At 40.4% G+C, this 24723-nt stretch overlaps 1 protein-coding gene across 2 annotated transcripts in view; it reads right to left on the reverse strand.

Moving 5' to 3' along the window:
* Positions 1–123: 123 nt before the first annotated feature.
* LOC119722301 (PRKCA-binding protein-like) overlaps positions 124–24723 on the reverse strand; it is a 35010-nt gene continuing 10410 nt past the window's right edge. The window contains exons 1-10 of one of the 2 annotated variants that reach the window (XM_038192345.1): positions 23748–24178; positions 12531–12642; positions 9559–9687; positions 7537–7693; positions 6771–6887; positions 5861–5994; positions 4149–4241; positions 2487–2587; positions 1766–1860; positions 124–451 (exon numbers count right to left, since the gene is read on the reverse strand). In XM_038192345.1, coding sequence (XP_038048273.1) covers positions 213–451; positions 1766–1860; positions 2487–2587; positions 4149–4241; positions 5861–5994; positions 6771–6887; positions 7537–7693; positions 9559–9687; positions 12531–12642; positions 23748–23845 — 1275 coding nt within the window. In that variant the 5' untranslated portion in view covers positions 23846–24178 and the 3' untranslated portion in view covers positions 124–212. Of the gene's footprint in view, positions 452–1765; positions 1861–2486; positions 2588–4148; positions 4242–5860; positions 5995–6770; positions 6888–7536; positions 7694–9558; positions 9688–12530; positions 12643–23747; positions 24179–24723 lie in introns of those variants that run through there. The other variant, XM_038192346.1, reaches the window with a different exon arrangement.

The following is a 24723-nucleotide window of genomic DNA, read 5'->3' on the forward strand; positions in this document are numbered from 1 at the left end:
TGATGGACTTGTGATGGACTTGTGATGGACTTGATGTGGACTTGTGATGGACTTGTGATGGATTTGTGATGGACTTGTGATAGACTTGTGATAGACTTGTGATGGGCTTGTGATGGACTTGTGATGGACTTGTGATGGGCTTGCGATGGGCTTGTGATGGAGCTGTGATGGACTTGTGATGGGCTTGTGATGGCAACACTGCATCTATTTGTTCATGTAGCCGGTGAGATGAGCTCCTCCTCCGCCTCCACCACTGCATCCACTTCTTCTCCCGCCGCATCGTCATCTTCATCGTCGTCAAACCGGTTAGCGGAGTCGTAATTGATGGTGGTGCGCAACAGATCCACCTCAATGGGGAATATCTCGGCTTCCTTCATCTGTTGATGGCAGTCTTGCAGATAGTTGGCCATGGCCGAGACAAGCCTTTGCAGCTGGAAGACTATGTCTTGCACTGGAAAAAAAAAGTAAATTGGTATAAGTATAAATCATCAGATGGAAATAAGGTTGTTTTTTCCCCCTAGAAATTTCTCAAAACCTCCAAAAAACTTACACAAGATTAAACCGGCCAGCTGACCCCAGCAAGCTCGGTGGGTGAGTGGTATGACCTCAGTGCTAGTTTAGCAGGAGGTTGTGAGCCCAAGTCGGACTTGAGTAAGCTTGAGGAAGCTTGTGAACATGTTCTCTCAAGCCCCTCGGACAGCACTTACAACACATTGATTAACCCTAACCTTCCCAAATCCTCCAAAATCTTCTTTGCAAAATGTACGATATTGCAGGGCTGAGGCTATATGGCAAAAAGTTGTGGCCAATTTTGGAGGATGAACTGCGTCAAGGTCTTGGGCCAGACCTTGTGTTGTTTATGCTCAGCCGTGCCTAAATTGAGGCCTACATTATACTTGAAATCCTCCGCACTGTTCCAGGATGTCACTGGCTCTGCCTCAACATATTGACAGTGATTGCCGGAGGATTTTGCAGGATTGAGGCAGTGGCCACCCCTACCAAGGACCACATTCAAGAAATAACGGAGGAGTTTGCAGGATTGAGGCTGTATGCAATTTTTACAAGGAGGCAGTTGGAGGATTTTGCAGGATTGAGGTTGCATCCTAGCAAAAATGCCTAGGGAGTTGGGATTAATTGAGAACTAATCGGGGAAGGGCAAAACCCAATGTCGAAACTAACACCGTCTTGGCAGTTATTTAAGGGCCCTGGGTAGTGTCGACTTCCAAATGCCATCTCCTTCCAACTTCCTTCATTTACAAGAAATGTCATTGCAGTCAAGTCTCTTGCTTAAGGACATCAGCTCTTAACGAAAACCCAAAGTCAACTTTACCGATGTATCCAAAGACCTGGAGTTTAAGCCAGTGAAGACCGCTTTCAATACAGGATCCGCAATTTACCAGCAGGTTTCTTATTAAAAAAATTGTTTACCGGACAAATCTCGTGATTGTCTGGGATATAGGAGTAACTCATTACCACTAAAACTGTATAGCGCCCTCTTGAATTTGTCTTATGAAAGGCCAGTCATGCAGTTATCGACTGTTCTAGAATACACAGTTGTTGGTCAGAATCCTGTCTGCACATGTGTCATCTTTCCAAGCCTCAATCATAGGTAAGAACCCCGTAACAGTGACGACCTCTCTAATTTCCAAGTTACTCCAGAAATAATCCCATAATGGAAATGATATTGCTCATGTGTAATTGCACGTAAAGATGACCTCGGCTAGGTCCTGAGGTTCAAAGGCCAAGGGTCACTGTCATGCCTTACCGTGTTTTTGGTCCAGCAGCTCCAATTTTACCATGACGTCAGACCGCAGCTTGGCAAATTTGGCTCGTGCTAGCTGACGACACCTCAAAATTAACCTTTATAAAAGAGCAAGAGAAAGATTTATTGACAAAGGTAAAGCTTCAAAGGCAGTAAAGTCTGCTTAAAATGGAAGTATTATAATATTTACGTACTATTTTTCAATGCCTCTTTTGTAAGTACAGCCTGGGTTTGAATCTATCCCAGCTGACTAATATGGGCATTTCTTAGTCCTTTTTTTTTAAAGGTTATTAGATAGGAGTAAATCTTTCAATACCAGTCTTTAAAAGATTGTGACCAGAATCCAATAAATGAATAATGAACTTATTGCGCTGTACTTCACAAAACTGATTGTAACCAAAATCGTTTAAATCTCTTACTAAAACAGCTGACTTACAATAGTCTCATTTATTAAATTAGAGATTTTTGATCCCAGTGACCCCATGATGACCTTTGACCCCAGTTTGGTCATGTGATATGTTGGGGCTGGGCTACTGATACTTTTGACAAAGTTTGGTTGAAATCGGTCAAAATATGTAGGAGCAATAGACAATGGCAACATTTGTTACTAGCAAATCTACATTTGTTACTAACTAACTGACGGAGATACATAATGATTCGTTGAGCTGCTAACCCGCAGCTAAAAATCTTTATTAGTGAATTGAACTTAGACGTATTGATTTACCTGTATTCATAGTTGCCCGTTTCAACTCTGTAGAGTGGTTCCCCCAATGTAGCATAAGCATATTCCTCATCATCCATCTCTTTTACTTTCAAGCAATAGGACTGGAAAGGGGAACAACACACCATAAAAATCAGGGTGAATACACACATTCTATTCAATGAAAAAAATACTTTCAACCCATTCAAAGATGTTCTAAACTTTGTTCTATTGTTCTATTGATTGACAATGATTCCATGTTCAAGTACACCCTCTACAGTTTAAAGGATGAAGAACGCCACGAAGGAAGAACCATTGGACACTATCTTGCCTCGTGGACACTGGTATGTACGTTAATAATTATATAAATGGTCTAAACAGTGTGCAGAAACCAACAGTGTCCTTTATTTGCTCTCGTTATTTGAAGGTGGAGTGGACCATTAAAAAATTAACTTATTAAAAAAGTAACCAACCAAATTATTCTTTAAAGGTTACTTGGTTTAAAGATAGTAATGACACTATTAAAACTCTCTGTGAAATTATTACTTCTGTCGTGCTGTCATTTTGAAGAAAACAACAACAAAAGAAGGTCATTTCCAAAGATATGTCAAGTGACACATTTTGGGAAATTTCCATTTGTGGTTGGTTTGTAAATTGAGCGAATCCGTGAATGGGTGCAAGCGTTGACATGATTCGGTGTGTGACATATCCCTCAGCTACAATCGGCTACATGAAAATCACGTCCCTAATGCTGATTTTGGGATTGCGTCACGAGAGGGCGCAATTCAAAATATGACATGGCAACTTTTGAACTGAAATCAAGATCCAGAATATTGTGTTTTCTCGAAATACACAGCTTTCACAGAGGTTAAAGTTCATCAGGTTAGTTGTTAAACATCCGTCTTTCGATTTTCAGAACTTTCGTTGCTTCAAATGAAAAAAAAATGAACGAAGGACAAATGGTCCAGTCTGCCTTTAAAGCTTTCTTTTGTTCACACATTGAGTCCATTTTCCTACATTATTTTGGAACCTGTAAACATGTATCTGGAACCTGTAAACGGTTTTTAATGAGCGCAATATGAAGGCAGCAGACTAATGACCAGCGTGGCAGCTCATGCACAATGTCGATGTTGCTGTATGTTCTAACGTTACTACTGTTTTCTCCGATTTTCGTCTTGACTATCCAAATTTCCCGAAGAATGTCCGTGTCGGTGGAGATTGTAAGTGGGTGCAGAACTCTCAAGCCTTATGGCCTTACTGAGGTCACCTCAAGCTCCACTCTGAAGGATATTTTTGAGAGTTTTAAGGGGATCAAAGCGTCATCTGCAACATCAGCCAACATTTTAAGAAAAACAAAGTAGGGGAAAAGAAAAAAAAACGCATCACTGCACCACTTTTGGGGCAAGCTCCATACCAGAAACCGCAGACTTTTTTTTGTGGCCTTATTGTCCTCTTTGTATTTAATTGACTGACTGGCTGACTGACTGCTTGTGAGTCGGGCAGTGCTATTGTATAGGATTACCATGTTACATCCCATTCTGTAGACCACAACTAAACACTTCCAGTCAACAGCCGTTCCGAATAGAATTGTTTGGCATCTAGGACCAGTTTTACTACACTTGCCTTGTAGTATTTTGTGTCCATGGTGTATACAATGATCTAACACACACACACACACAAACTTACCAAATACTCAAACTTGGCATCTGCGTATTTCTTGATGGTAAGGCGGGTATCTGGAATGGCTTTGGTGAGAAAGGTACCCAAATCGGTCAGCATCTAGAAAAGTCAAGTACATTCAGAACAAAAGGAGTTAATATCAGACCTGCTCCAGGAAAAGGTGATATAAGGCCAAAAAAAAAACATATTCGGTCTCTGGTCAGACCAAAGTCCTGGAATTGACGCGGCCACGCGGCTTCTTTTTTTTTTTTGCTTTTTTTTTTCTTCTTCAAGCTTGGATTGTACAGACAAGGTGGGTACTATTTTGCTTTTTTGGTGTCCTCATGTACATTGGTGTCCTCCATAATTTGCCTTGGTGCTTTCGATCATTTGCCTTGGTGCAATTTCCCATTCCTTGGTGCTCTTTGGTAAAAAAAAATTGAGGAGGTGCGGAAATAGAGGGCGCTGTTGGAGCTACCGCGGAACATTTTGGAAAAAAAAAGATCGACGCGCATGATTAAAATCGACGCGCGCGCTGACCAGAGACCGACTTATTATTTTTTTTGGCCTAACTCGCGTTATGCCTTGCCCTTTACGTGTAATACCCTGCTGAACGTTGAGAGGGTGGAATTTTCCATCAAAATCCAAATTCCTTTTTTTGTCTTAACTGACGTCTTTGATACCTAAAGTTTAAGGATTCATTCACAGAAATGTTGATTTCGATGAATAAAGGGAAAAAATTACCTTATTTTGTGTGCATTTTGCTCTTCATTTTACAAAAAAAACTATAATTTTAATCAATATGCAAATTAGCCAAAAGATAGTAATCTGGTTTCAAAAAATCTCTTTTTTTTCCAAAAATCATTGAAAATAATCATTGTAGAATCACTATATCCGAAGTTTGAAAGTGATAGTAAAACAGGAACATGTTTGTTGCTAAGATATTAAAAGTGAGTTCTTCTTGCCCAAATATACAACAGAGCCAGCTATTTCAAAGCCTGTTTTCTCAGTTGTGTAATTTGAACTCCATGGAACTAATTAATATGCAAATTTGTCATATCTCCACAACGAGAAGGGCTACAGAGATGTGTCGTATACCAAATGAAAGCTTAAATTGAGGGCTTTCCAGTCATGTATATAACTTTCAATTTATTATTTACGACTTATAACCCCTTTTTTCTGGAGTGGGTCACATATCATAATGTGTTGTGCTTAAAAATTATATCTACAAATATGGAAAAAAATACATCATATAAAGAGTGTAGAAGTAATGTTTTTTTCTTAAAAACAGTATGCAGAATTAAGAATATTAACACTAACAAAACTCAACCCATCAAACCCCAACGGCATGTTTTGTTGGAATCTGTCGGGATGGGTACAGCACCCCTAAACTGACAGTCTTTTACATTGGGTTGGCACACCTCCAGAATCAAAGTCAGAAATGTGTGTGCAGTTTCCCATATGGTGTTGGAATTTGCCAGGATGGGTATGGTTCCTAGTAAATCATGCTAGGGAGTTAGGGTTAATGTGTACCATTAAAATGGTCAGAATTTTTTCAAAATAATGTAATTGTTTTTTTGTTTTTTTAATTAATCTGTGTGCATATATGTGTTTTGCTGTACAAAAATGATATACATGTACATGTATAGTACTTCTCTGAAGAAAAAAAAGTGTTCAATATGCCCAAAAATATTCTTATCTGAAAAAAAAAATATGACCAAGTCTCGTAGAAAACTTACAGGCTTGACTGTTCTAAGGAGACGGATGCCAAACTTCTCCATGTTCCTGTGAGCGTCTGCAAACACTGTGAATGCCTCGCTAGCCTTTGGCTGGGGCTCCCTGGCACCAATGACACCAAAGATCTCGCCAAAAGCTACATGAGTGGGAAAAAAAGATTCCAAAAGAAGAAAAACATGATGAGTATTGGATTAAAAGCTTTGTCCTCTGTTTTCAAACATGTTATGCACAATTTGGTTGAATAGACTTAGGGGCAGTTTTACGGGAAAGGTTGAAAAATAAAAAATTGGAAATACCTTCATAATTTCCCAAGAAAAGAAAAGAAAAACTACACAATTTTTTCAACAACTCCCCCCCCCCCCCCCCCCCAACTATTGCAGCAATCTACAAATTTGTTTTGATAGGTTTAGGTAAAAAAAATGCAAAGTGTAAAAAAAAAAGGGAAAATCAGAAGAGACCATAAGAAAAGTTTCCGTTATAACAAGCTAAAAAAAAATGCCCTTTGCTGAACACTATTTTTACATGCATTAAAAAACCTCAGAGGAGATTTCATAATAAACTCAAAAATTTTTAATGACATTTTGTTCAACCTTTACTGTTAAACTGCCCTTGTTGCATTTCAGTACCTTAATGTAAAAAAGAAATTATCTTGTTAATCAATTCAGTGCCTCTTTGTTGTTTTCCTTAGTGAGTTTGTTCACTTTTTCAATTGTTCAAAACGTGCGACTTCAACATTATTTCAGAAGGGGAAAACAATATCTGAATTCCAAGCTGTGTATTAGCAAACCTTGGAAATTACCTTGGAAAACAAGTAATATTGTGATTTAATTAATTTTTTTTGGGGGGGGGGGGGGGTGGGGGGTGGGGGTGGGGGCCGGGGACGATTATTCCCCATCACATATTTTTACATACCTTTGTGTGTCTGGGAGAGGTCATAGAATGCTTTCAGCATCTTCTTGGCATGTTCCATCAGGCCCTTGTACATCACCGCTGTCCCCTGAAGCTCGTCCATCTTCTTAATTAACACATCTGCAGCAAGGGCAATACACAAACAAATTTGCATGATTTTTCACTGTTTCTAAGAAAGTATCTCTCGAATTCAAAATTTCAAACACACTATGACTGCTTGACGAACAATCATTATCAAACTCAGAAACAAATATATATAGCCATTAACCTTAACTCCCTCGGCATTTGTGCTAGTACGGTATGCAGCCTCAATCCTGCAAAGTCCTCCAACTTCCTCCACGTAAAAATTGCACACGTCTTCAATCCTCCAAAATCATCCATTATTTCTTGAATGCAAAATCCTCCAGCAATCATGCACTGTCAACATGTTGAGGCAGAGCCAGTGACATCCTGGAGCAGTGCAGAGGATTTCAAGTATAATCTAGGCCTAAATTTAGGCACGGCTGAACATTAACAACACAAGGTCTGGCCCAAGACCTTGACACAGTGCATCCTGCAAAATCAGCCACACGTTTTTGCCATAAAGCCTCAATCCTACAAAATCTTCCATTCTGCAAAAAGGATTTTGGAGGATTTGGGAGGTTAGGGTTAATACGAGTACAAGTACTTTACAACAAGTAACATTTTTTTATTTCTGCAGACCTGGTTCACAGGTTTCAAGAAACGGTTAGCCCAACAATAAAAGATTGAAATTGGGAAAGCTGCTGACCATTGCACAAGATGGCCCGACTGAGACCCAGGGCATCTGCAGTGGAGGAGCTCATGTTCTCTACCATGCGATGCTTGGCCTTCTTCAAGACGATGTCCAGGGACTTGCCCTGCTTGGGGTCGGCGTGCAACTTGTTGTAGTTCATGATCACCTCCGACTGCAATAAGAGTGACGGGGAGACAAAAAATTAACAATATAAGTAGTGTTACATACATTATTAACCCTAACCCTCCTCAAAGACCTCAAATCTCCTAAATCCATCAGGTGTTTTGGGAGGATTTTGGAGGATTTAGGCTGAATGCCTGTTTATTAAGTGTCCATTCACTGATTTTGTAGAATGCACTGTGTCAACGCCTTGCGCTGTAGTGTACCCCCTCCCAATAATTTCTCTCTGTCTGCATTTAAAGCTTCAGTCGGCATATAACCCACCAAATCAAAACACTGAACAAGGACATGTCCCATGGGCATTGCTAATGGAAGGGTCGGGGGGGGGGGTGTTTCCCACCCCCAATTAAGTGTTTGTCGGCATAAATCGTATGTGTTAGCAAATATGCCATAACGAACAGCGCCACCCATTGTCCGACAGTGTCAAAGATCATTTGCTTTGCTTGAATAGTGCCTCCATTAGTTAGATGGTGTCCAGGGTCTGTTGGCAAATTTGTTGTGGTCCCCCCCCCCCCCAATTCATATCAGTCTCGCTATGCTACACCCCTGATTAGGGTACATTGGTTGTGCCAGAGCAGCAACATAGGTAAAATGGACCCTGCCACGTCATACCCGGTAGGAAAGCCACATACACACTTGAAATCATACTTGCAGAGATGCCAAGTTTACAGACTACAAATTAGTAATGATTCTTCCTGCAAAGAGTAATGCTAATGTAAATACATCGGACAACAGTCAAGTTTAAGAGTAACCACAGTACTCTTCAGAGTAACCACAATGTTGGCATATAGGACAGCTGGAATTTTCAAGAGTAGTAACATGCCTCAAAATCCTAACAATTACTCCAAAAGAGTAATGGTTGGCATCTCTGTACTTGATGGATTTCAATCGATTGAATACAATTCATAGTGCATGCATGTGGATTTATGCAAGACCAAGCTCAAAGTGTTGAATTGTGTTCAAAGTTTCATGAAAACATTCTTGGCAAATGCTTTCACAGTCGGTCGTCTTGCGACGATCCAAGAATTTCACCTCTCACACCGCAGTAGGAATGCCCCCATCAGTCCTTCTTAATCATTACCTCGAGTTCCGAAAACCAACGCAATAGAACCGAGGTCATATACCATTATTCCACGCTCTGCTGTCCAGGCGGTCGGCCTGCTTTGAACACTCCAATTTTTTTGTCAAAGTAAACGTTTCAGCTGCGCTCGGCACTCTCTCGGAGACCGAGAGGAAGGCCAGGCGGGCAGTGGCGCGCCTTGCAGCGGACCACCAGCATGCACCCAAGATAAACTACGAGCTTTTTAACTCACACCCTGTGAGTGACCACTGATAAAAATAGCTGAAAACAGCTGAAAAAGGTGTAAAAAAGGTGAACTTTGGAAATCTCCTATACTTTTGTACACAGCATGTGAGGGAAAAAAGCTGAAAGCCAAAACAAAAAAAGCTGAAATCAGCTTTATTAAAAGCTGAGATTTCACACCCCTGTTAACTGCAGCAATTTTAATATACGCTATTGGAGCTGGAATTAACGCGGCTGCTGGCACCAGACTTGCCCTCCAATAGATACTCGTTAATCCAGTTCGTTAGTGTGACGTCAGTTCATTCTAAACCACGCCCACTGGCCATTAAGTAGCATTGGAACCATTGCAACCGGAAGTTAACGCAACTTGAGTGCTTATCCAATGGGCGCTAGTAATAAGTGGTGCACGTGCCTGTATGACGTTTTTACTAACGAACCGAATAGGCCACAGAATGTTGTTGTATTCTGGCTAAGCAAAAGGCACAGAGACCCTCACCAGTACCTCTCCATCTGCACTGACAGTTTCTCAAGCACTTGTTTGAATTCCTGCTCACCTTGATGGCCTGTATCATCCGAGCCACCTCCACTTTTGTCCTCCCTTTAACCGACTTTCCATTGACTCCCACAATCTCGTCTCCTGACGCCAGCGTGCCGTCCTTAGATGCTGGGGTATTATCAAACACCTACAGTCAAATCGGGAACAAGAAATCCATTTAATCAATATTCATAAATACCTAAGACAGTTTACGCATTCCTATTGGTCGAGAGCCCGTCACGTGGCCGGTCTTAAACGGATGATAAAGACATGGCTAGCTGGTCTTAAACACTTTTCCAGTGTCACAATAAAATGTGGACTCCTAAAAATACAGTGCCTCTTATCGTTTCATTGGTTGAACGTTCACAATCCTCATGTAGGCATGCGCAACACCACCAGGGAGTCAGAATTTTATAGTTCTAAATTCAAAACGCAACGCGCCAGGTGCGTTCTGCGCGACATCGCGCAGAACATGCTACGCGTGCGTCAATCTCCATAAAAGGGTTGTTTACATCTTACTCTTGGCTGAACACTCCATTATTTTGCAAGAGGGATGTTTCAAAAAGCATAGAGTGAATTTGTTGAACAAAATCGGGATGTTTTGAACGAATTATATGATTTTTTTTTTACTGAAAAGGTATTTATGAATGGGAATAAATATGTGCTCCGTCGGTATTTATCACTCTGTTTAAGACCACTTTGAGTCTGGGTGCTGATAATTACCCTCGCCTCCGGCTCGGGTAATTATCAGCACCCAGACTCTAAGTGGTCTTAAACAGAGTGATAAAAACCTCCGGAGCACACATTTATTCCCTTAATCATTACAGTTACAAGACCATGCTGGCCTAGTTTAGCTGGACCTGAAAGTCTTAGTTTAGGGCATTCAGTCAATAAGGGGGCAAAAGGCTGACCCTTTAGATCAAGGAAATATTATCTATTATTATTTACATCAGGCTTCCAGCAGTAAAAGTAAATCAGCTTATTGTACGCTTTCATAAAAAGTACCCAGATGACTGCCATAATTAAGTACCTGCTTGACTGCAGTCATCCGGGCATTTTCGCTGGTTCCCGCACGATCAAGAGCATAGAAAGTCACAGTTGTCAACCACTCAACCGAGCGTAGCGCGCGCGTACCGTCGAACACGGAACACGCTGCGCACATGCAGCGGCCACATGCAGCGCGCAGAAGGCCAGGTATACGCGCACTGTTGTCAACAATATTACAGTGGCAGCTTAAAATAGTTGACGAAAAAGACGAAATGAGGACAGTGTCTTGAATTGTATTTCTTGCGGATCAAGTCAGCCTGATATAATTATAATAATAATAATACTGGATGGCTTTTTTTCGCTGGATACAAGAATATATTGCACTTGCTATGATAATATTGCACAAGTCGAATAGCTCGTGCAATATATTCTTGTATCCACCTCAAAGCCATCCAATATTATGCAAATATTTCATCCATTATAATTTCTGTACAAATGAGGCAATGGGCAGGTTTTAGAAACAAAAACGTTTCCCCGAGCTTTTCTATCATCAAATAAGAACTATTTAGCCTACCGTGTACATTTTGAAGAAACGATTTCTGTAATGGTTTTGATTTTGAAAGTAAATTCTGAGTAAGACAAACGAGGCAAGCCTAGAAAAGCTGGACCAAGAGTGCGTAAATTCTATTGAATTGAATTGTTTTCATGCATCTGTTCTAGTGATGGGACAAATTGGAGGTTTCAAAATCCTCTGGAGCTGTTTTGGGACAGTTAAAATCGACAAACATATGGTTTTCTAGAATTAAAATAAACAACTTGATTATTTTCTTCCTGTGCCGATATCGTGAAAAAGGAAGTCCCCACTTTTTTTTGTTTTGTTTCGGATATTCAGTTTCAAAATTCTAAATAGTAGAATCAAAACCGGATCACCAACAATTCGGATTTGAGTCCCAGTACTAGTCTGTTCTACACTATGGACCAGCTTTAGCTCACTCATTGGTGCTTCAGGGTAATCCTATACAATAGCACTGCCTGGCTCTTGTTACCAGTCTACAACTACTCTAAGTCACGACAAGTGACGGGGAGTCAGTCAGTCGGGGAGTCAGTCAGCACAAAGAGGACACTAGGCCAGCCCTCTACGCCCAGCAAAAATTATTGCATCCATTTTAATCTCTGTTCAAATATCCCAGAGTTACAAACCAGAAAATAGTTTCCCGTAGATTTCAAAAACAATTTTTCGAAATGGTTTGAAATATGAACTGTTATTTCCCACTTGAAAGAGTATATTTCCTATTCAATTTTCTGGACTTCTCGTTTATAACTTGTGAAACTTTTGAAAGTATTTTCCATTTGGTGGTTCTGAAGGTCAAGAATGTTGGGCTTTTCCGCAAACTTTGCTGAAAAGCCTTTGTTTTAGTTCTGATTTTTTTTCTTTGTTCTTTCTTCTTCTTCTTCTTCTTGTTCTTAAGTAAGATTTGAGGCTTTGCATGTTGGAGATACTAAATAATGAAAGGTTTGCAGAAACACCATGTGCGAATGTGCGAATAATTTCTCAACTAAGAGAATGGTTCTGAAAAGAACCAGAGGTATAAACTTTTCTTGTTCTTGTTCTTGTTCTTCTTCTTTTTGTTCTATCCCTTTTAGTTTTGTTAAAAACACATATAAAGGTAGGTCTGATCATCAGGAAACTTGGTGGGTAGGTAAATAATGTTACTAGTATGCAAAAATTGAAATGATGTCATGATGACGTCATCACATGATTTTTAAAAATATTTATAATATTTTTTTTACCACTATCAAACTGACATAAATTGCGCTTTGAACTCTGATGGTACATGAAATTGATCATTTACATGTACACGACTACACATCCATAACAAAATATTATGTAACTCATAAAATAAGCGGAAAAGCCCTATGTTATGTTCTTAAACAGACACAGACTTTTAATCTGATATCCCCAGAACAACATAATAAAAATGTTATATTGTGGAGGGTACTAACCTGAACAATGTAGAGACAGGGGCATAGCGGGGCACCACCCCCTATGCTGATACCAACCAGGTTCTGCTTGTCCTTGATCAGGCTAACATTCCCCGGAATGGCCTCCATGCCCCTGAAAGAAAACCAAAGGAGAAAAAAAATTGACACTTGCACGAAATTTCAACACACATTACACCCACAGTATGTTATAACTCTATAACTTATAACTTATAGTCATTCTTGCTAGGATGCAACCTCAATCCTGCAAAATCCTGGAAAAATTGAATACAGCCTCAATCCTCCAAAAATCTCTGTTACATCTTGAATGTGTTCCTTGGAGGGGTGACCACTGCCTCAATTGTGCATAATCCTCCGGCAATCGCTGTCAATATGTTGAGACAGAGCCTGTGACATCCTGGAGCGGTGTGGAGGATTTCAAGTAAACTCTAAATTAAATCAAATAATGGTTTGGGGGTTTTTTTGGGGTTTTTTTGTCCTTCACCGACGTTTAAACACTGTATACACAGTGTGTGACCTCCCGAGTGAAAGTTGGAAAAAATAACTGGGGTGGGACTCGAACCCACAACCTCCTGCTTTCTAGAGCAGATGTCTTACCACTCGACCACCGTATTTGATTTATATCACCCCGACGTAAAATTCCGTCTTATAATAGTTTGTGCGGTACCCGCTGCCAGTGCTACGTACATCAGATTCGAACCGGCCAACAGATCCCGTTAGCTCGAGTGGTAAGACATCTGCACTAGAAAGCAGGAGGTCATGGGTTCCAGTCCCACCCGAGTGATTTTTTCCAACTTTCACTCGGGAGGTAACACACTGAGTATACAGAGTTTAAACGTCGGTGAAGGGCAAAAAAAAAACCAAAAAAAAAAAACACCTTATCTGATTTATATCACCCCGACGCAAAATTCCATCTTATAATAAACTCTACATTGTAGGCCTAAATTTATGCACGGCTGAGCATAAACAACACAGGGTCCGTCCCAAGACAGCGCATCCTCGACAAGATTTGGGGAGGTTAGGGTTAATATGTGGAGTGCCGTGGCCTCGTGATCTGGAGCGTCACAAATTCTGCAGGTTGTGGGTTGGAGTCCAGCCTGGGGTTGTGGTGTGTGTGTCCTTGGGCATGATACTTTGTCAGTATAAATACATGTACTTCTCTCCAACCAGGAGTAAAACAGGGAACCTGTGAGTCAGAGATGGTTATTGTACCGGGGTATTTGAATTACATGTGTACCATAGCTGAATGAGAGCCTGATTTCTGATTTAGTGTTTGTGTGTACACAAGAAGATGCAAATCAAACTTTTAAACGGCAAATTCTAAATAAAGAAGTGGAAGCAATGGAATTATCCATTTACGGTACCAGACCCCAAAAAACAAACAAGTTTGTTACCTTTCCAGCATTGAATAATGCCGGTGTAGCGTGAATATCCGACTCCATGAAATGTGGACTCATTGGTAGTACTGCGCACGCGTGAGTACGATACTATGCTATTTTTAGGATCGTTTCGGGCGAGTGACCTGTCACGTGCGAGGGATCAACCAATAATAGGGAAATAGGGGTCCGATTTTCATAGGAGTCGGATTTTCATGTGACACCGGTACCCATTGAACACCTGGGTTGAGAGGAGTAATTGAGGTAAAGCGCCTTACTCAAGGGCACAACACGCATGGCCACGGCGGGGCTCGAACCCACAACCTCACGATCATGCATCCTGTGCCCTACCGATAGACCACACGTGCCCATATGTACATGTACAAGTACATGTTCTTCCTTTACAGAAAGTAAGAAGTTCAAAACAAGGTTTACCTTTTATCATGTTTATATTGGAAATCATCAAGTTGTCCATAAAATAAGGAGAGTAAATGGGCATCTCCAACAAAGTCCATTGGGTCGCTGTAAGCCTGTAAGCTGCCCTTCATCAACGGCCCAATCCAAGCCCATAAACCCTATCGACGGCAATCACATTTTTACCCACTTTCGACAGCAACATGTACAAGTCCAAAGTGCTACACAACTGTACTGCTATTAAGCACAATAGGGTAGTGGACTTTGGGTAGTAAAGCCAACAAGCTGACCTGCTTTTATTTGTAAAACTCTATGGTTCAAAGACCTTTTTTTGTATTGTGTTGACGAGTGCAGGTGGCATCTAAAAAAGGTGTCTCTCAATCATTTTTTCTTTATACTATGGTAGCTTTCAATGTAAAGTTCAATGGGGCACTGATGCTTTATCATGCTAACAGACACCAAGATGACATGTACAATGTACGGTACATGTCATCTGCCTTAAGGGCCCCGGAAAAAATTGGATTCTCGATGCTCTGTGGTGTGATCTGAGGCAATTTCTTACCACTTTAACCAATAATTATCTTAGCACAAAAGATAATAATTTAAACATAATTTTCGAAGTTTTCTCAGCTAAAGGCATTGTTGAACATTGTTTTCGAGGTTGGAGTCATTGAATCAGCTACCAGAATTCTGAGCTATAGGCGTGGGGTTCAGGGCCCGCTTAAGGGCCCTGAACAATTTTGGATTCTAAATGCTCTGTGGTGCTATCTGAGGCAATTTCTGACCACTTTAACCAATATTTGCTAAGCAAAAGATACATTGTAGTACATAATAGGGCCCTGTAAATGAGACATGAGTTCAAAAAATCTGGGACATTTGATATTGTGTCCCCCACCCTTCAAAAAGTGGGGGGGGGGGGGGGGGGGGAAGGACCAGTCCCCCGTCCCCCCAGGATTGACGCCCATGGCGTCATGTAGATCAATGATAATTTTTTTAGAAACTCAAAATCTCAGTGGGGGGCGACTGGGGGGCGACAAGGTTTCATGGGGGGGAGGTCGCCCCCCCCCCCCCCCCCCCCCGGTGGCTATGCCACTGCACACAACTACCGTATCCTTTCAAAACTGGGTGTTTTTGTGTTATTCCTGTATTATGCTTGCCAGAACGAATTTCGGGGTCCACTTTTGCGACCCCATAAATTCGAGCTGTTTGGGGGCTAGTTGTGATTTCATTCATAAAGTGTTCGCCTTTTGCCGACGTTGAAGAAACCACTTTTTTTTGCATAATTGGTGATTCATCACCGCTGTTCCTGAGACACACAATGAGTACATGTATATCATGCACTGAAAGCGCCTTACTCAAGGGCACAACACGCATGGCCATGGCGGGGCTCAAACCCACAACCTCACGATCATGCATCCTGTGCTCTACCGCTAGACCACAAGTGCCCATATGTACATGTACACGTACATGTTCTTCCTTCACAGAAAGTCAGAAGTTCAAAACAAGGTTTACCTTTCATCATGTTTATAGTGGAAATCATCACGTTGTCCATAAATTAAGGAGAGTAAATGGTCATCTCCAATGAAGTCCATTGGGTCGCTGTAAGCCTGTAAGCTGCCCTTCATCAACGGCCCAATCCAAGCCCATAAACCCTATCGACGGCAATCACCTTTTTACACCACTTTCGACAGCAACATGCACAAGTCGAAAGTGCTACAAAACTGTACTGTTATCAAGCATAGTAGGGTAGTGGACTTTACAATTGGCTTTTAATTGTAAAACTCTATGGTTCAAAGACCCTTTTTTGTATCAATTGTGTTCACGAGTGCAAGTGGCATCTGAAAAAAGGTTTGTCTCAAACAATTTTTCTTTACAGTATGGTAGCTTTCAATATTAAGTTCCAAGGTTAATGAAGCATGGGGCATTTATTATGCTAACAGACACCAAGATGACATGTACAAAGTACGGTTCATGCCATCTGCCCTGGTTCATTGTAATTCAATTGGCATATGGAGTGTGTGACTTCATCATATATAAAGATATATTTATCTTCATATCTTTATTAACAGCCCTGGTTAGGCAAACAATATGATTTATAAAATCAACTTTTTTTAAAAGACGGGCCTTCAGAGGGACTTTGTTGAATATTTTTAACTTTTAAACTGAGGTTTTATCGCTGGTGATATTTAATAGACAACTATGACAGCGATTCTTGAAATCAAATTTTTGGACATGTACGTCTAGGGGTACAATTTTCCCACCGATGACATTCGAAACCTTTCTCTTTCATTGTCTGAGAAGTTATTCAGTAATTTGTGAAGTTGGTTACGGGTACCGATCTCATAATCTGGAACCGGTTCCTGACATCAACGGTCGGGTACTCCGGTACCCGGTTCCGATGTACAGCCTAAGTACATGTAGGTCTACATGTATACCGGTACCTTCGGCCGACCATCATTGGAAATTGTGACAAATATTCAATTTTTCCTTGAAAATGACTGCCATGATTTCACAGGATGCTTATGAGATTAAGACTTTAATTCAATTACAGTATCAAGTAAAGGATTTCATAATAATGTAGTAGTTATGTTTTTTGATGTTTGCAAATGTTGCACATTACCTTTAAAGGTACAGTATTGTAGATCATTTGCAGCTTTCCAAAAAGTAACTGACAAAATTATTTTTGAAAAGCTTACTTGGTTTAAAGATAGTAATGGCAATAAACTACCTGTGCAATTATTCTTTCTGGCATGTTGTCATTTTCAAGAAAACAATAAAAGAAGGCCATTTCCAAAGATGCGTCAAGTGACTCATTTTGTAAATTTCACGCAACTTTTGATTTGAAACTGACATCCTGGAATATTGTTTTCTTGGAATAGACAGCATTTAAGAAAACTTCTTCAGTTTACTTGTTAAGCACCCGTCTTTAGATTTTGAGCACTTTTGTTGCAAAAAAAAAATTGCACAAACGACAAATGATCTACCCAACCTTTAACTGTAGCTTAAATTATACCACATAATAAACGCAAAAGAATTTTAAGCATATAGGGCCTATCCAAAATATACGATGCAAATCAAGACAGATGTTCTACCTAATAAATTTTTTTTTAATTCAGAGTGTCGTGAATTTCATACCAATATATATTTCCACACATTTTCACTGGAAGTTTCTCAGTACACCAGAAGTTGCCAGTTCATTTTTCTAAGATGTTATTGCTTATTCTTTGTCATTCATTTTGTAAAGGAAAAACAAGGAATCCAAGGAGACCATGACAAAAAGTGTCCACCTTTTCTTACACATAAACAAAAGTCAATTCAGTACAGTTCAGTGTAACCTTTAGCCCTAACTCCCTAGGCCTTTTTGCTAGGATGTAGCCTCAATCCTGCAAAATCCTCCAATTGGCCTCATGGAAAAATAGCATATAGCCTCAATCCTGCAAATTCCTCCGTTGTTTCTTGAATATGGAGGGGTGACCACTGCCTGAATCCTGCGAAATCCTCCGGCTATGACTGTCAATAGGCTGAGGCAGAGGCAGTGACATCCTGGAGCAGTGCGGAGGATGTCAAGTATAATCAAGGACTAAATTTATGCACGGCTGAGCATAAACAACACAAGGTCCGGCCCAAGACCTTGACACAGTGCATACTCCGAAATCAGCAACGCACTTTGGCCATGTAACCTCAATCCTGCAAATTCCTCCAATTTGCAAAAAGGATTTTGGAGGATTCAGGGCAGTTCGGGTTAGTGGAATATAGTCGCGGATAAAGTATCAACTCAAGCAGCTTGTGAATTGGCACCATTTTCCCCAACAAAGTTAATGGCAAGAAAGGAACATACATACTGGCACATGTACATGTACTGTTACATGTGTAGATGTGTAACAATTTATTGATGTATTGATAACCATTTACATGTACAAGAATGCCACGATACATTACATATCCTCACAATACGGAATTCTTTATTAGACAGTGGGCCAGAAATCTTATCTCGCCTAGAAAATGAAGTCCGTTCAAAGCTTTTGGTGGCTACATAAAAATGCTTGCTCTGTGTCAATTTGAGGGTGCTGAATTCAATTCTTTCAGTTGCCAAGCTTTCATGTTGCACGTTTAGGCAAAATTTTCGTCCAAAAATCCCCCCCAAAAGTCCGTTTTAGGGGCCTCTGACAACCAATGGCGCAATCCATAAAGATCTCAGGAATGGCCCCTCCGATTTTAACGCAGATTGTCACCCACTTAGAATAATTAATGATAAATAACTGTAAACAATTCGTCGGTTGCACCACGAACCGACGTATCGCATTTTTTTGTGTTTCGAGAAAAACCGATTTAAAGTTGGTCATTATTTTGTAGGCTCATTCCATATACTCCCTGTGTAAGAATTCAAGCTGTTTTGTTTTGCTAGTAAATTATAGATTGAACTTTATTGTATGCAATCCGTGTGCATCTGAGTTGCTTAGTTTTTGAGAAATTCAGTTCCAAAGTTATTCGTCACTTCGTGAAAATGATTTTTCTCATGTTTATCGTATGTCATACAACGCGCGTAATAGTGGCCGTCTGCCAGACACGGAGATACGTCGGTTCGTGAAACGCTAAATTCCAATTTTTCATGTCGACGCTCTTTTGTGACGTCATAGCACTATGGGAATAAGCGTGTAAAGTGGCGTATCGGGATACGCCACTTCGTGGTGCAGCATTTTTCATTTTTTAGAGATACGCCGCACAATCTAATTAGCGTTCTCAGTTAATTAGACCTCAGATTGGAATAAAACTTTCTGAGAATGAGCACTTTGATGAAATAATAACGTTAATGACAAAAACTCAATTTGGCAAAAAAATCGAGATACGCCGGTTCGTGGTGCGACCGACGAATTGTAGGCTCATAGTCAAAGGGATTTCATAATAACGGTAATAATGCAAAAACAATGCTTTGACTGTATACTTATGTGCAATGGTTTTGAGGCATAACTGATTTAAATCCATAGGTCATACCCAACTATTACCAATTTTCCATAAATGTAAATGACTGAATAACATGTACTGGTATGTCATTAAATAGTCTTTGAGGCAAAAAAAATCATATTGAAAGTCTGTTTGTCATTGTTTTGGTAATTACATTGTAACTACATGTAAGTAGGAAATTATGCCATATTCAGTGTTGTATGCTAACACAGCATTTTCCAATGTATCACTGAAATTGTCCATGTGATGCTGAAAGATTACCTAATTATGTCGTTCATCCCAATTAAACAAACTGTCTAAAACTTGAATTCCAAAGATTTTATAATTCTGGGAAATAATTATGTAATAATACAACAAAACAGGCATTATTTTAAGGCATTATTTTTCTAAAATGCAGAGCTCGAAGAACTCTTTGTAAAATGACCGAATTACGTCATTAACCTAACATGAAGTATTTTGATGCCAAAAGTTTCATAATTTTAAGGGTTTCATGGTATAAACATATGTATGAAGTACGAAATAAATGCAAAACTTAAAGCTTTGGCCATATTATGCAATGTTTTATGCTGGCAAATTGTTTTTTTTTAAGGCATCACTGAACTTCCTTTCGATTCCACAAATGTGAAGCTGAAAGACTATTGCAGATTACTTAATTATGTCATTAACCCAAAATGCACTGTTTAGAACTGGAACTTTTATAATTCCAAAGATTTCATAATTATGGTAATTAATTATGCAGGTTTGTAACATGATGGTTTTTTTCAAGACATTTTTTAGTTTTTCTCTTATATTCTTCTCTTCTTTCTGGACAAACTATTTGTAGATGATTGGATTGCCAGTAGCCTGAAATAAACTCTTTTGAAACTGGAACTTCGTTATCAAATCGAAGAAATATTCTTCACGAAAGTCGTGATTACAGTTCACTTTTCTGCTACCTTCACCATGCTAATAAAATGATCATACATATTAAATGATAGATACATGTTGCTGTGCATATACACTCAACCACAAAACAAAGTCCCCCCTTCCAATACTTTTTGTCCAACTCAAAAACTACTGAGCGCCTCTCGCTCAAATAACGACTAATCAGTACAGAAATTCCTTAGCAATCCAGCCATACTCTTTATTTGGCCCAAAACAGTGAAAATGTGTACGAATTTGTGCAATGATACTGAAAACAGTTGCACTTTTGTATACGTGCATGTTGTGGTTCACACTCACCTTGCACGTATACAAAAGTGCAACTTTTTTCCGGTACAATTTCTCATAAATTGCATAATTTTCTACACATTATCAGTGTTTTGGGCCAAACAAAGAGTATGGCTGGATTGCTAAGGAATTTCTGTGCTGATCAGTCGTAATTTGACCAAGATGTGCCCAGTAGTTCTTGAGTTAGACAAAAAAGTATTAAGGGGGACTTTCTTTTTTGGTTGAGTGTACCGGCAGTTACAGGTGGTATGAGCCAACTCATTGAAAAATATGGCTGATCCATGATGACGAATACATGTGTGTATTGTGCATACTTTTGATACATGCTTGTAGAGAGGGGCATAAGTCACTGTGTCTAGATATAGATCAATGTCACTTTAAAACTATAGTCCATCATTTGCAGCCATCCGAAAAAGTAATTGGCGTATTATTGTTGAAAACCATACTTGGTTGAAAGATACATGTAGTAATTAGGGGACTCAACTCCCTGTGAAATTAATCTTTCTGGCAAGCTATCATTTTGAAGTAATCAACGAAAGAAGGCCTTTCCAACGGTGCGTCTTAAGACGCACCGTAGGAAAATTTTAATTAGTAGTTCGTTTTGTTATTCGGCGCAGCGCGCGCAAGCATTGACACGACGCACAGGCGCGCGCTGTTGCTATAATTCGTCGGATCAGTGCGCGACATTGTGTATAGCTGCAATTCAAAACAATTCAAAACATGATTCAGCAACTTTTGATTTGAAATTGAGATCCTAGAATGCTGTTTTTCTCGGGATTTACAGCTGAAGCTAAGCTGAAACTTCATCAGGTTAGTTGTTCAGTATCCTTCATTAGATTTTGAACACTTTTGTTACTTCAAACGAACAAAATGCACAAATTACAAATGATGGACTATATCTTTAATCATCATGACGATTGGCTTTTTACTTTTTACCTGACAACGTCCCAATGATCATAGTGATCGTAAGCCAGTCCTTTGCCGTACAGATAACATTTCGACATGCATGATCCACGTGCATGCATAGTGCGCACATGTATGTAGTGCCGTCAGAAACCACAGTCAGTCACAACACAGATTGTGCAGACCACTCTAAAGCTGCGATTTATTCCGATAAATGCACACCCGAAAACCCACGCACGATCGCTGGCCTCAATAAGGGCCTCTGCAAACTCGAAGCTAAGAATCCCTCTTTCATTGTCGACGATCACAATACCACATGTAGTGTACCTGTGGATTTTCCAGATCAATGCAGCCCTTACAATTCACAATGTGTGTTTGGTTCACTTTTTGGTCCGTTCCAAAACAGACTTATTCGCTGGAAAAGGTGTGACGTCACTAGACAACTCGGTGCACGCATGATGACTGGTTCACGTGCACTGCAACGGCCCAGTGAACACTGTGGTTCCACTGTGGCTGTTGTGAATTCTCCTCTTTAAAGGGAAAATAAGCACAACTGTGTCTAGTCAAACTGGGTCAACAGACAAAGCAGGCAAGTTGTGCTCACAGCTGTTTTATCACTCACCCGGAGTCAAAGCATAGCTGCTTCAAGTTAGTCCTAGCCAGTCAGTCCTGCTTTATGCAGGCTTGGAATTCTTAACTGTTGAAAACAGTCACTTGATTGATTTTGAGAAAAAAAACATGTAGTCCGAGTAACTACATGTAGGACTCTACAGATAGCTTTTTTAACATTTGGACATGGTCGGGCCGAATGTTAAACAGCGATCCGTAGAGTCCTAGTAACTCGGACTAGTTTGCATGCATGAATCTGAAAGGACAACTTTCAGTCAAAAGAAATGTATGTTTCAGGCACAGAATGTATGTTTCCATAGTGGTTCTAGACATGTATTGAGCAATCCCCCTTGCATTGACACTGTTATTATATGCAAGTTTTGAGTAACTCAATTTTTCTTTCAGACTTATGACAAGCATGACAGATATTTCGGTGGTTAATAAAAAACATTTTACACCTGCAAATACCGGTAACTGGGCTGACATCTCTCAGGAAACATCCAGCATTTTGGCATATTCCTGCCCGTTGTGGTGTCGTGCCATCGTGGCTCGTGCCTACCGGCAGCCTCGACTCCATGGGCACGTGTGCTTACCTTCACTAACCCCTGGCTGTGATGAACACTTAAACGACGCTGACTGGCTATTCAGAGCGTACTGCGTGCGCATTTCAAAGACTACATGTATACACCCTATCCGCTCCGTTCACAAGTACCCCCTCACCGGCAAAGAGAGTAACCGCTAGTGTCATGGCCTAGCGGTTAAGAACACCGGACTCATGTTCTGGTGTTTCAGAGGCAACAGTGACGTGGGTTCGAGCCCAGGCGCGGACACTTGTGCCCTTAAGCAAGGCACTTAACCATTATTGCTTCGTCCTTCGGATGGGACGTGAAGCCGTAGGTCCCGTGTGTTGTATAATGTCTAATGCACGTTAAAGAACCCAGTACACTTATCGCTAAGAGAAGGGGTTCGCCCAAGGTGTTTCTGGCAGTGCGATTATCTTCAGCCATGAAGTCTGCACTTGTATTAGGAAGAAGAAGAAGAAGAAGAGTTGAGGGTGACCGACTGACGCCATCTTGCCCGACTGCAATTCATTTGCTGCGAAGCGCGGCCACTGCGTGTACATAGTACAAATCCCCTGGTGTACGTGGGTCACACATAAGGAACAGTGCGCGTCACCCAGCGAAATGTCCCGCCCATGGGACGTCGTTGCTAGGTAAAAGGGCGCCCTCTTTCGTCAGTGCACGGAGCCCATAAAGTGCTCGCATGCTTAGATATGCACGTCATGTCACATACAGAACTTTTTTTTTCAAAACTGCGCGATGCCTGTACGATATAGATTATGGTACCCGGTAGCCTTTTTTTTTCGCACCAAAAAACCTGTATCTTCGGTTGTAAACGGACGAAAGAGGTACGTACATTTAATAAAAGTCGAAACCTTGTCTGAAAAGATTGATCTTAAAAAAATTTTTTTAACATTTCAAACATGGCGCCGCGCGTTAGACACATTGACTGCAGTCCTAATTTACATGTGCCACTTTTTGACACATTTAAAAGAGACAATTCCAGGGGTTAAGATCGTGCAAGGCATGATGGGAAACAACATGGCGCAGCAAGATCGTACCCATGGAAACGAGGTTGGCCTACCGGTACCTGACCTAAGATTTGTCAGAATAATCAGAATCTTTTGGTCTGGCAACCAGACTCAAGTGTCTTAAAGCTAAATGATTTTAGAGAGGTGGGTACTCACTTTCTGTCTTCCAGGGCGGAGAATCCATCTTTATCACTGATCAAGTCTAACTTCATAATTTCCGCCATGCGTATACTAAACAATCCATGCAAAGTCATCCTGCGAAATATGATGGCACTATGTGTACACTTGCACTAAATTGCCAATCATCTTGCAAACAAGCTCATGTACCGGTATGCCTAAAACCATGTTTTCTTTCCTCCATGCTGAAACTGACGCAGATTTATTCGGGAAATACAGCGCTAGTAAGGACTACAACCAGATGCTACATGTATATTACAATTCAGAACATGTAGCTGAGAAACTTCAGTACAGTATTCAGGAAGTTGGTGACACAAAACTACAACTTAGAAAGAGCTCAGACTATCACTTTGTGTGTACATGCATTGACATGTGTCCCATACATGGCAATTGGTTTTCTATTGGTTTTCACTGTTCAATAACTCAGGCATACTTTTTTTTTTTTACACATGCAGTTCAATAATGAAGTGAACAACACGCACAAAAACCCCTCTGTCCTATTGATCGGCTTAGTAGACTGTTACACAACGACCTATTATTTCCCTGGAACCTCGAAAAGATGTGTCTCTGTTCACCAGGGCTGCCTAGGCACGGTGGGGGCCATCTGTACAGTACAGGCAGGACAGATCAATGATTGTACAGTGGGGCAATCGTGCATGCATCCATTTCAAGGAAAAATTTTAGGAATGTGTGCCGGGCAAGTCCACAACAGAAGTAGGTTTTTTTTAACACGAAATTGTCATAAAAAAAGGTTATTGCACTTCCAATCATGCGCTCAATATCACCTCTGCCCCCCCCCCTTTTTTTAAAGGTACATGTGTACACCATTGTAACATGTGTAAGATCTTTAATTTTCACTTCAAAAATCTAAAACAAATTTGAATAATAAATTGCATGTACATGTACAATGTATAAAGGCAATGGGTTTGTGATACATTTGTATACTGATGTGCAA

The sequence above is a fragment of the Patiria miniata genome, unplaced genomic scaffold (assembly GCF_015706575.1).
Source record: "Patiria miniata isolate m_02_andy unplaced genomic scaffold, ASM1570657v1 HiC_scaffold_15, whole genome shotgun sequence".
Lineage (NCBI taxonomy): Eukaryota > Metazoa > Echinodermata > Asteroidea > Valvatida > Asterinidae > Patiria > Patiria miniata.